Source organism: Corylus avellana, chromosome ca6, assembly GCF_901000735.1.
Source record: "Corylus avellana chromosome ca6, CavTom2PMs-1.0".
NCBI classification, from domain to species: domain Eukaryota; kingdom Viridiplantae; phylum Streptophyta; class Magnoliopsida; order Fagales; family Betulaceae; genus Corylus; species Corylus avellana.
The window spans coordinates 7,080,800-7,093,280 of NC_081546.1; the positions used below are offsets into that span (position 1 = coordinate 7,080,800).

The following is a 12,481-nucleotide window of genomic DNA, read 5'->3' on the forward strand; positions in this document are numbered from 1 at the left end:
CTTCTCCAGTTCTCCTTAGGTGGCGTGCGTGCGTACCATTGGCGGGGCCACATTTAGACTGAAATTTTTTTATACCCCTAATAATCTGCTAATGTTCACTAGTCACCCTAGGAAAAATAATATTATTCGGCCCCTCTAAATCATGGAAATTCTTTTTATACCTTAACTAATCTCATGATACTTGTAAACAATATCTAAGCAATTAAGTTATAGCATCTCACATACATTTCCGTTGAGGTAGATATTCCATTCATCCTCAATTAGGAAAAAAAAAAAAAAAACTACCAAAAGTGAATGAAGCATATAAGCATTTATATAGAACTGATCAACGTGAGATGAACGCCATAATGCAAATAAACATTTATGTTTTGTTTTGTTTTTTCTCTTTTTTTAAACATAGATAAAATGAGAATCAATTATTAAACACAAATTAAAGCTGTCAAACTCTAGAAAGAGAGCAGTGTAGAGTGGGGGGACTGGGAGGGAGTACTTATGACTCCCTCCTCCCCGCCCCCTTTCTCGTTTCTCCTTTCCCCTCGTTTTTCTCGCCTCCACTGTAGATCGACCAGGGTGCATGTGTCAATGATCGTCGAGGTGTTTTCTAGCCGCACATGGTTGGCCAATGGTGGCGCGTGGAACGCTTGAGGGTGCGTTGAGTTTTTGTTATTGTATTTTCGTTGTTTTTAAATAAGAATGTATTCTCTATAGATCTGCTTTTAATAGCGATCTATGGGGCGAAGTTTTATTCGTTTTCTTAGGTTTTGTTTTCACGAATAATGAAATTGGTTTCCGATCGGTCTTTTGTTTTCTAATGGTTCATTTTCTTGGAGTAAACCATAGACCGATGACGGAGGAATTATCATGCATAGAGAAGAATTGTCACTATGGTAGAGGGAACAGAGGGAATTGGGATTGATAAATTAAGCACTAGTAGCGGAGATAAAAAAAAAAAGCCATGGAATCAATGACCTAGCAATAGATAAAGACGTAATTCGTCAAAATTTGCGGTAGATTTGAAACTGATTGGACAGTGAATTTTCATAGATATTGTCTTATAATAACCCGAGAGGCTATTATATATGTCATAGATAGTATTTGAGTTGTGAACATTCTAAATTGGATTAAAAATTAAAAAATAAAAAATAAAAAAATGAGAATCAATTAAAAATAAATGTATATCATGGATAAAGTATGGCCCCAAAATAAAAGTTGCTGGTTTCACACTGTAATCCAGCACGTGAGCCTCCATAGTATCAGAAATCATGGCATCTCCTCGTGAGGCATGAGGTAATTGTATGCTTCAATCTTAAATATCGGTGGAAATGTTGATATTCATATACATCGTGGGTCATGTGCTTCATATAATAATGACTTTGAAAAATATATAATTTAAATAAACGTACAATAAATTCTACATGTAGGCTGTAGCTCGTGAGCTTGGATCTTCATTTTTCACGTTTGAGGCGCAAGAAGCGAGAAATCCAGCAAGGAAAACGGGCGACAACAGTAGACTAGAGGACCCTGAAGTTGAACCCTCCGGCAAAGAGCCGCCGAGGCCGGAATTTGCCAGTTTGACAGCCATGCATGCCTTTTTGCGGTTTCTGTTGACCTCTCCCCTTCACGGGAATGGCTTCAGACTCAATCCTCTTTAGATTCTTGCAAAATCTCACTTCAATATAAAAAAAAACCTTCTTAAATTCCGTGAATATTATATTTTAATCTTCAACCCGAGCTTAAATGATGATTAGCCATTAGAGAGAAAGGCAACTTCTTTTCATTATTATTATTATTATTATTATATATTTCACATACAATAAAACTTCACAAGATGATCATAACTTAGATGACAGACGTATAATCATTTTTTTTTTTAAAAAAAAGGAACATCTAAAGACTCTAACACTAATGGGTTGAATGGTAAACCTAAAGAAAAGTACTGATACCCATATTTATAATTTAGGCTTCATTATTATTATTATTATTATTTTTTTTTTTGACATGTCTGCACTAGAAGGGGGAGTGGGGATTCGAACTAGTGACTTCCACTTTATAAAGCGTAATCCCCAACTGATTGAGCTACCCCTTAAGAGAACAATTTATATAGCGTGATCTCATATGAAATATTTCACATTACTTGTCTAAATTACTAGCACTTTAGACACGTAATCGCCTTGCATCTTTATTCATATTTAGGGATATTCCTCTTTCTAAATGCCGGGTACATTTAAGGAAATAGAAACCTTTTATCCCAATATTTGATCCCAAGTTCTTAAGGTGTAACTTAATTAATCAGTTCATCAGTCACCAGAATTAATGCCCTTTCACTGTTAAAATGTTGATTGAATTAGTATATAGTTTATAGCAAGTTGCTATATATATATAGAAATAAAATAAAAGAAACCCCATAAGAGTCCAAAAGTCATCCTTCAATTCTTCCACTACAAAATCAAAGGCCATGTCCGGATGTCCCCCCTCTCGGCTGCCTCTTCACCTATAAATACACCTAAAAAGCATCCTTTGAGGCTCATCATAAGCAGCTAGCTAGCGACAACTAAATTTCACAATTAAGGAACAAACTAAACAGCAAGAATGAAACACGTTTGTTCCATGATCCTCAATTCCATCTTCACTGTGATTTTCCTCATCCTCATCCTCCTTTTATCTTCCACAGATCATGTGGAGGGCTTCAGGCCATTAATGGATCATCCTCCTACTACTTCCTCAATCAACTCCTCGTTTGCAGCCGAGGCATACAGTGGCCCCAGTAGAAGAGGAATTGGCCACAAATGATTCCTCAAAGCCTGCATGCTTTTTGCCGTGATCAAAATATGTTTGATGTTTTTAATTCCTTTTCCTTTTTTCTTCATTTTTCTTTGTATTACAGATTTTTTTGAAGAGACATGTCATAGTTGTGGTGCATTAATTCTTTGTATTCCAGATTGTACGAGGAAGCCTAGTGTACGTTGTACGTATCAATTACTCTTTGCTTATGCTGAAAATGAGAGAGGAGGGAGGGAGACATGGGTTTTGAGGAATTGCGAAAGTGAAGGTGTCATTTGTTTGAATTTGTTATATAGAAAGAATTTGTATTCCCTTTAATTTTTGTGTTAAATACAAATAGTTTACTACGTACTTTATCAAAAGCTCCTTCAATTGTCGAAGATAACAAATTTAATCCATGTATTTTTCACCTTTATCAAAATGGTCCTAATTCCATCAATATGCCATTTAAAAAGTTTAATTTAATCCATATATGACCAATGTTGAATGAGCATATATATATATACATATATGTACTGATGAAACTATAAAGCCAAAGAGCTTAACAAATCAAGATTATGTATGTACTTAATTATAGTTCGAAGGTCATGAACCAATTTTTAAGGCACTCACTTGTTCAATCACTGAATTATAACTCGTAGGAGATGATTCAGATTTCAAAAGAAAACTAGGCGGTTACTAAAAGAGCGCAGCCCTTTAACTCTACGTTAAAAGGGATTAGAAAAGAAAACTCTACATTAAAAGGCGTTCTCTCTTGAAACAGTTTTATTTTTTTGGCAGTTATTGGACCGGTCCACTTCGATATAATCATGAACTAAGCCTAATGACAATATAATTTGCTAATCAGCCAAGCCTAAATTGATTAGGATGACCGAACTAAACCTATCAAGGATAAACAGGGGAAAGCAAAGAGTGGTCGCATTCCGTTACAGCTAGAGAATGACAAAGGCGTGAGCTAAGGAAGTGGGGGAAACGCGGGAGGCTCAATCGTTGAAAAGCTCCTTCATTTTATTTTAGCCAAACACTCTCCATTTCCATTTTCCATCTCCATCTTTGAAAAGTACGTTCATTTTATTCTAGCCAAACACTCTCCATCTCCATCTCCATCTTATTCTAGCCAAACACTCTCCATCTTCAAAAGGCATCAAAGTGACTCCTGGGGCCAAGAGCATGGTCCACATCAAAGTGACTCCTGGGGGCCAAGAGCATGGTCCACTGGGTAGTCCAGATGTTCACGTTGGTTGCCCATTGACAGAAGGAGAACAGTCGTTGTACGGCCCAGAAGATGGCTTGCTGGGCCGTCTACACGTCATTGTCCACCATGTTGATTGGGCTTTTTAAGCATACTGCTTTGTAATCCAGGGTCCACTCCAGATATTGAATAAAAATAAAATTGATGGAATAATTGGCCCATGCAGGTCTCGAACCTGCGACCTTCGCGTTATTAGCACGACGCTCTAACCAACTGAGCTAATAGGCCACTTTTTCTCATTCCTTTATTAAATAATTTTTTATTTTTAAAATTTTCCCAATATAGTACCAAGCCTCTTTGTTCACCACCACTAGCTTTCGTGCTCGGTATCACAGTATGTGAAATTTAAAAAACCAATTGTTTACCTCTTTTTGGAAAATAATAAAGGCTCAAATAGGTATAAATTAGTTTATGTAAATTTGAAAAATAGGTGGCATATGAGGTGTTTAAAATTTCGCATGGATCAGTTAGGCATGTTAAAATGTGCCGAATTCGCTATATTATGTGGTATTTGGGACACATGTTGGGTCTTAAAAGCTATTGACATGAATGTCCGTTTTAAAAAAAAAAAAATGAACAGAAAGTGCAAAAGTCATTATTTAAATTTACGACAAGTATGACTTGTAATACTCTTTGGAACCGAAATATCTGTTTGATTTAGGCCTTTATCATAAGTACCAAAAATACACTAGTCACTACCCTTCTCAAGGAGGGTGGACGGGTAGAAGGGCAACGGCCGCGCTTAACTTTTTCTCTTCTGTTATTTTATGGGGTTGTTTGACAAACAACACCACTTCTCTCAAAATACTATTCACTTCAATCTTTAAAAAAATCAACATCAAAACATTCTTACTTTTATATCACATCATTCATTTTTTATATCACATTATTTACTTTTTACTATTATACAAATAAAAAAATTACTACAAAACAAAATATTTTTACTTTTTAATACCAATTATTATTATTATTATTATTATTATTAAGAGAAACTTTAATTAGCATTAAAATTTAAATATGATAGATATAAAAAATAATTGTTCTAAAAGATTCGAAGAAGTCAAATACTTCTTTTAAAGGTAAATAAAAGGAGTAAAAAAAAAAAAAAAAAGTAAAAAAGGGGGCCTCTGATCTGAGCAAAAGCTAGTAAAGATCCGGCTACAGACACAGTGAGGCTAAAAATGCCAAAAACGTCGTTGTCGTAAGCGATACTGAAAATATTTGGTTGGAATATCTGTTGCAATTTACAAACAAACAACATTTCAGTGTAGCTGTAATCAAACGTGGACTTATTCCCGGCCACTCAACTTTCCTTCATCTTTATACCTTCAATTATTTCTTTATGCCCTTGCCCTTATCTTAACAGTGTTTTTTTTTTGGTCCAATCAATCACTGAACAGTTCTAACTTCACAAGTTAAGCTCAGGTAAAATCCTTTTAGGCTTATTAAGTTGTATTAATCAATAATTATTGTGTCTCAGATTATCATAATTTTGTTATTATAGGGGTAGAGTGCTTTGACTTTTCGGTACTTTTGTGAGGAAATATGGATCAAATGATATGCCTTGGTTCCAGACATGTGAGGAAATGATAATAGAAGATTTTTGGTATATTTTTCAGAGTAATGTTAAGGATTATTATTATTATTTTTTTTTAATCTTTTAAAGTTGATGTGACTTTTAAAATCATAATTAAATTTTAGATGAATCATACTTAATTTTTGATCTGATAATTTTAAAAGTCACATCAACTTTAGGAGAATAAAAAGATGATCTCTACCATTATTCTATATTTCAGGAAACGGATTGTAAATTCGATTTTGTAAGGAAACAAAAAAAAAAACAAAGAATTTACCTTTTCTCTCTAAGCAATAAAGGGAAAAGGGAGGGAGGAGGAAAAAAAGAGTTCATGGTTTTATTCTTTACTTAAATGGCATTCATACGGAAAGTAGTAATTTGTGTTTGTGTGTAGAGATAAATATATGTTAATTTTAATATGATTCATTTAATTAAATGAGTCAAACACATAAATTATAATTTGTTAATTTTATGTTAGGTTCGTATTGGATTTGCAAGTTATATAAAAAATTGATAGTCCTACTATCGCGTATTGGGTTTAGGTTGTGTCGAGACATAGGTATAAGATTATTATTATATATGTTAATCTTAACTCAATCTATTTAATTAAATAGGATAAACTCCTCAGCCATATAACTCACTAAGTTTGTGTTGAATTTGCGAATCATGTCAAAAATTTGAAAGCCTCGTTCATACCAATTTCTAAACTAATAAGCTGGTAAGAAGAGTAAATTTTTTTTTTTTTTTTTAACGGAAATCTTGTCATATTTCATTGATAAAATATCGAGAGCATAAAGCTCATCACATAGCGTAAAGCTCTAATAACTCATAACCAAAAACTATAAGGTTATAAAATAATAGATATAAATTCTTACAAGTAAGTATTATCCATGACTTTAGCTTTCACTAACTCATGTATAATTACAGTTATGAAACAGATCTGTTCCAAGCAGTGGCGGTCATGGGGAAGCCACATTAGGGCCTATGAGGGTTGTGGCTCCCACGAGCCTTTCATTTTTTTTTAAAAATTAAGGAAAATTTTGAAAATGACATCTACATATTTGTCATTTAAAAAAAAAAAAAAAAAAAAAACACTTTTAAGTGATGCTCACTTGGTCTTTTGAAAATCAGTCTTTTTTTTTTTTTTTTTTTTTTTTTTTTCTAATCACTCTAAAGTTTTTTTATTGAATTATTGGTAACTATCTGATGAGTAAATAAGGCAAAAATGATATATTATTTTGGTTGCATCACCCATCAAGCACTATTTGCTATTTAGAGAATATTATACGATTCATATAAAATTAGTTTGTAAAAATTTTTGAAAGATATATGTTTAGAAAAAAAAAAAAATGAAAAGTTTTCATAATCAAAGCAAAAAAGTAAACACTTCCACGGTATATAATTTATTCCATGATTACTTGTGTGTGTTTGTTTGTTTCTACTTTATGATTGTTTATTTGTTGTTTATCAATTTGGTTGTCTCTTATGTAATTGTAATTTAGATTTAAAAATTTAGGTTCATGAATCACAACGTCAAAATTAAAAACTATCCATTCAAAATAAAAGAATTTGACTTTCCAAAAAGTAATACACCATTGGATTTTAATGATGAAACTTCAAATCTTAAAGGGTTGTTAAAGAATATCATTCTAAAACTCTAGTAGTGAAAACGTAACGGAAAAACATTCATTTTTTTTTAATTATTTTAAATTGTGTTTTTCATATTTTTAATTTGGCATTTAGAATAGTAAATTTCTGACTCCGCTACTAGTTATGAGCAAACTAGTTCTACAATATTAGTAGCCCAAATTTTTAAACTTTATTTTCCGACAGTGAGAAATATCCCCCACACCGATCTACTCCTCCTCGGCCTAAAAGATCAAGAAAACAACTCACGTCCTCGACCCAAAGACTAGGACAAAAATAACGAAAAATTAAAACAAAAAACTAAAAAAACAAAATCCCCAATACAAGAGCAACGGTGGAACACAGTATCGTGGACATCCCCGAGAAGATACGAATTGGCTAGTGAAGATGAGTATATTTAAGTTTAAAAAACTAGATCTAAGATCTAGATGTACAAACTAAATCTAAAACAAAACGGTCAAAAACGGAGTCCAGAAAAGATTACCGAAAAAACACCCTACTACTAGAAAAAAAAAGGGAGTAGGGAATAACGAGTAAGGAGTTACTATTAACTTTCAAAATATGAAGAAACATTAGTGGTGATGTTGAAAAATGTTTTGATGTAACAAAAATTGTGAAGAAGTTTTGAGGTTTTTTTTTTTTTAAAAAAAAAAATTCTAAAAAAGAAGAAAGTCAAACCTGAGAGTTGAGGATTTAAGAGTGATTTTTGATTAGTTGTGTAACCCACGTTTTGTGCATCAAAATTCCAAAGGAGTCCTTGCTTCCATAAACCAACGGAGGCGGAATCCCCAAGACAAGCGGTAGAAAACAAAAGAAAAACAGCATAAAAGGCTAAAAGCTAATGTGCTTTGTTTGTTAACAGTAGGACATGCAGGCACAGCGCACGCCGGGACAAAATCGTCAATTCGAGAAAGAACCGAACCGCATTCATTTCTCATCTTGTCGTCTTCGAAAACCCCCAAAGTGCTGGCAGGTTGCCTACTCTCCCCCCCACCCCCTATAACCATCCTCCCACCCCCCTCTACCTCTTCCCCTCGTTATTTCCCCCTTCTCCCCTACACATCACATGCTCCAACCCACTCACAAATCATTCGTTTACTTTACCAATTGACTAATCTTACCATTACCCATTACCATTACCCATTACCATTAGCATCTTCTCTCAATCTTCACTCCCAACTCACAAACAAACCCCAGACAGGCGCACGGATTTATAGGGATGAAGCGTGCAATGGCTGACGGTGAGGCTAGGGAGAAAGGGGAGGACAAGAAGATGAAGAAGATCAGAGTTGAAGGAGAAGAAGAGGGAGGAGGAGGAGGAGGAGAAGAAGAAGAAGAAGAAGAGGGAGAAGAAGGGGGAAGAGGAAGTGGGTTTGTGAATCTGGATGAGAATCTGCTGTACGAGGTGTTGAAGCATGTGGACGCGAGGACGCTGGCGTCGGCGGGCTGCGTGAGCAAGCTGTGGCACAGGACGGCGCAGGACGAGCGGCTCTGGGAGCTGATCTGCACCAGGCACTGGGCCAACATCGGCTGCCCCAAGCAGCAGCTCCGATCTGTGGTTCTCGCTCTGGGGGGGTTCCGTCGTCTCCACTCCCAATTCCTCTGCCATCTCTCTAAGCCACAATCATCGGGCTCGTCTGCTTCTTCATCGGCTTCGTCGTCGTCGTCGTCTTGGTCTCCCTTCGCGCCGATGATCGGGTCGAAGCCGCCGACTCGGTGGGGAAAAGACGAGGTTCATCTCTCGCTTTCGCTTCTCTCGATTCGCTACTACGAGAAGATGAATTTCAATAACAGAGGCAGATGACTCGTAATTCTCCATAAATATTTCTAATTGCACTTTTTTATCTTCTTGGCTTCGCTAAATGTAGCATTGGGTTTCCTTTTCTGGTTTGGATTTGATTTGGGTGTTGAGATCTAGATTTGTATGGTTACTATGCTTCAGCGTTTCCCTGTTGACTTTTGTGATTGTTGTATAAATTGAAATGGAATTGTGAAATTTGTGCATAAATTCATAATAATGTAATAATTAGGCGTATCCTTTGATTTTCATTCCTTAGCTCAATTGGGTTTCCGATAAATTCGTGTTTGGATGCGAGGAAAAATGGGGATGAACCTGACCAGAACTTACTCAAGTGTTTTTACCCGAAGTACATACATAGAGGTGGATAGGAGGGTTTGGAAGATGCATTTACCCAAATAGGCACAAAGAGACAGAGCCAAATGGTGCAGTAAATGTCTGGAACTGGCGACAACCTGTCTGGATCGTCCTATAGCCTAGTTTGCTAGAGACACATAGATGAGTCCGTATGAGATTAGATCTGTTAAAAAAAGCCAAAATCCTCAGGAGGACAAAGTTGTCTTATAGTTCGTCCCTATCCTTTGAGAGGAGCAGCCATGGCTTTACCCTTTACCCTTTTGGTTGCTTGCGGTGTTTTATAGTTTATATCTCTGGACTCTGTGGGTTTTGATTTTTGTCTCTCATTGCTTGTATCTCTGTTGAATGTATTTGATAATAGTATTTCTGTTAGGGTCGACCATGCGCTCTGCTGTGATTCCAGAATGTGGCAGATTACCTACTTGACCATGAGTGCCTCTTTTTATGGGCCTATGTGCTTGTATAAAGGATACTTCTTTGGTTGAGCTTAATTTATAGGGTTGAAATCTACATTCACAGCAGGAACCAATACCTGCCCGAATGAGAGACAAAGGAGTGCGGGGTTCGGGTGCCCCGGGCAGCCCAGGGTGTGAAGCTCACTTGACAGGAGAACTTGGGCTCTGCACACTCTCATCTTTTACTCAAATTTCTTAGAATTTTGGACAAAGAATTTCAAGTGATCTCAATCCTCGCAGCTCAACTTGGAGTAATGTTAATTACGAACATGTTTGAAATTGCGTTTGATTAATCGAGTTTTTAAGTAAAAAAAACATTTATTATTATTATATTTGGACTCTTAAAAGTTAAAAGCGCTTTCAATTTATTTTATTTAGATATTTTTTTTTCTTTAAATAAATTTTTAAAGTGTTAAACGCAATTTTAAAGTTATCAAACGAAGTCTAAAGGAGATAATCACAATTGGACTGAATTTTTTGCTAACAAGGTTTTTTTGTTTTTTCTTCTAAAATCAAAGAGTCCTAGTACAAGATAGTATTAGGTAGATCATAGAAACTGCCAAAAAAGAAAAATACAAAACACAAAACTTGTCCTTTTCCTAGATCATAGATTCTAAATGAGTAATGCCAGAAGCTTGGGTTAGGGTGTCCAGTAGTACTTCTCATCCTTTTGTAGAAATTAATATGAAAATATCTTTTTTTTTTTTTCTTTTTTTTTTCGTTTATTCTCTTATAATTTTTCTCTACCCTTTTGCCTTTTAGTCAGGGCCCTGGCCTCCGTGTAAAGACTTCATTCATTTATTCAAATGGGAATTCCATGTAAGGACAAAAGGGTATAACGTGGCAGATTAATCGAGATGCCGGTACTTCATGCTCAAGACCTTCTGCGCATTTAAATTTAATGCCTCGTTTATTCAACACAGACAGCTTTGAAAACTACATGTGCAACAGGAGCTAACATTTGAAATTAATTTCTCGGTTTAAATAAATAAACTAAAAGTATTTAGGTATAAAATTACTTTAACAACCTCCATATTATGCAAATCTTCTGACCTTTTGGGCTTGGAAACAGGATAACCAGTAGATCTTTCCATTCATTCTCGAAAAATGCTATATTTATCAAAATTTATTTCTAAAAGTTAATTTCTCAAATAATGTGTTATTATTTCATGAGATTGTGATACATCAGTTGAAAATTAATTTTTTTTTTTAAAAAATTGGTAAATAAAACATTTCTCTCATCAGATTGGATGGTCACGCTCGCCTCAGTGTGGTGGTAGGAGGTGGCTGACAAATTTTTTGAGCTGACATGACAAAATAGGAGTGTACTAATTAAGGTAGCATCATTCCTTTTGGTCTGCTACAACCATTAGAAGACTAATTGTGTTCAAATCACATAGGCATAAAGGTAATCCTCGTGACTCAATATTTGAATAATCATCCAAGATGCATGTGACGATGTTTTTTAGCTTCATGCCATTGCAAGATTGTGATTTTGAAAGTGTGAATGGATTTTGGTCTCCCGTGCTTTTAGAGTCAATATTATATATATGCAGGGACTAGGAGGCGCAGAAAAAAACAAAAAGAAGAAATTGAACTAGAATCACCCTCTTTCAAAGTCCGGAGAAAGTGGTGGTGTTTTTCTCTGATTTAGATTATAACAGCGTCTTTTTTGTTTCAGCTTATATGAGTTTGTCTTTGTTTCTTTTTGGCTTCTGAAACCGCTTTACGCGGTACTCTTGAAAAGACCGAAACACTTGTTTGTCTCATTTTCAATGTTTTGTATATATTTTTGCACTGTTTTTTTTGTTTTAGGGCTAATGCTGGAAGCCCACCCTCGGTGTTTTGATCTGTTTGTACCATTTCCTTATTTGATTAGAAAAGAAAAAGAAAAGTCTAAATTCCTTCAACTCATCCACGTGTTTGAATGCGCAATGCAACTTCATTGCATGCACTACTATATGTATACATAGGACGGCAACCTGCGGCAATTACACAAATGATATAGCCCAAAATCCAAAGCATTAACCATTGAAATGGCCAGAATCCTCAAGCCTCTCGGCTTCTTCGTTGTTCTCTTACTAAGTTCTGAGCTTTTCATGCCGGCAGCTCGTCCTCCGGATGCTGATAACAAGCCTCGCAGTTCCATAATCGAAGGGGTTGAGATTTTCTTTGACGGTCGTTTGCATGTAAAAGGGATCAAAACTGGGGGACCAAGCCCAGGGGGAGAGGGTCATGGGATCACGAATGCTCGGAATCTAGGAGTGGTCAAGAACTCTGGACTAGGTCCTGGTGTGGGGCACTGAGTGTCTACAAGCCACCAGCACCATTCATGTTGATTCTTTCTATTTCTTTTATCATGCAACAATGAAGTTGTTTGATATCTGATTGTTTTTAGTGAACTTTTCTTTTTGGATCATTCTTCTTATCCTTCGGGATATCGGCTTTTGAATTTTACCAAGTGGGTTAGAAAAATAAAATGCTGAGGGGTAGGGGGCCTTGGGCCGGAGGGCTAGTAGGCCTTGGTGGGTCTACTTGAACTTCTGGTATTTCACATCACCGCACCTCAAATAAGTGAAGTCTCAATCTCTTAATAAAGTTTGGAGAAATTTTAA

The 12,481-nt window shown here is 35.7% G+C and overlaps 1 protein-coding gene and 1 non-coding gene across 2 annotated transcripts; one reads left to right on the forward strand and one right to left on the reverse strand.

The window, feature by feature from the left end:
- Positions 1-4,187: 4,187 nt before the first annotated feature.
- TRNAI-AAU (transfer RNA isoleucine (anticodon AAU)) lies at positions 4,188-4,261 on the reverse strand. The gene has a single exon. It is a non-coding gene; the product is annotated as a tRNA-Ile (tRNA).
- A 4,014-nt stretch (positions 4,262-8,275) lies between these two features.
- Positions 8,276-9,252, forward strand: LOC132184447 (F-box protein GID2-like). Its single transcript, XM_059598088.1, has one exon. The coding sequence runs from the start codon at positions 8,476-8,478 to the stop codon at positions 9,058-9,060; it is 585 nt and encodes a 194-aa protein (XP_059454071.1). The 5' UTR covers positions 8,276-8,475; the 3' UTR covers positions 9,061-9,252.
- Positions 9,253-12,481: the final 3,229 nt, after the last annotated feature.

Bases quoted from the DNA above. Each gene is read 5' to 3' on its own strand.
- LOC132184447 (XM_059598088.1), top strand. From the start codon at position 8,476: ATGAAGCGTGCAATGGCTGACGGTGAGGCTAGGGAGAAAGGGGAGGAC.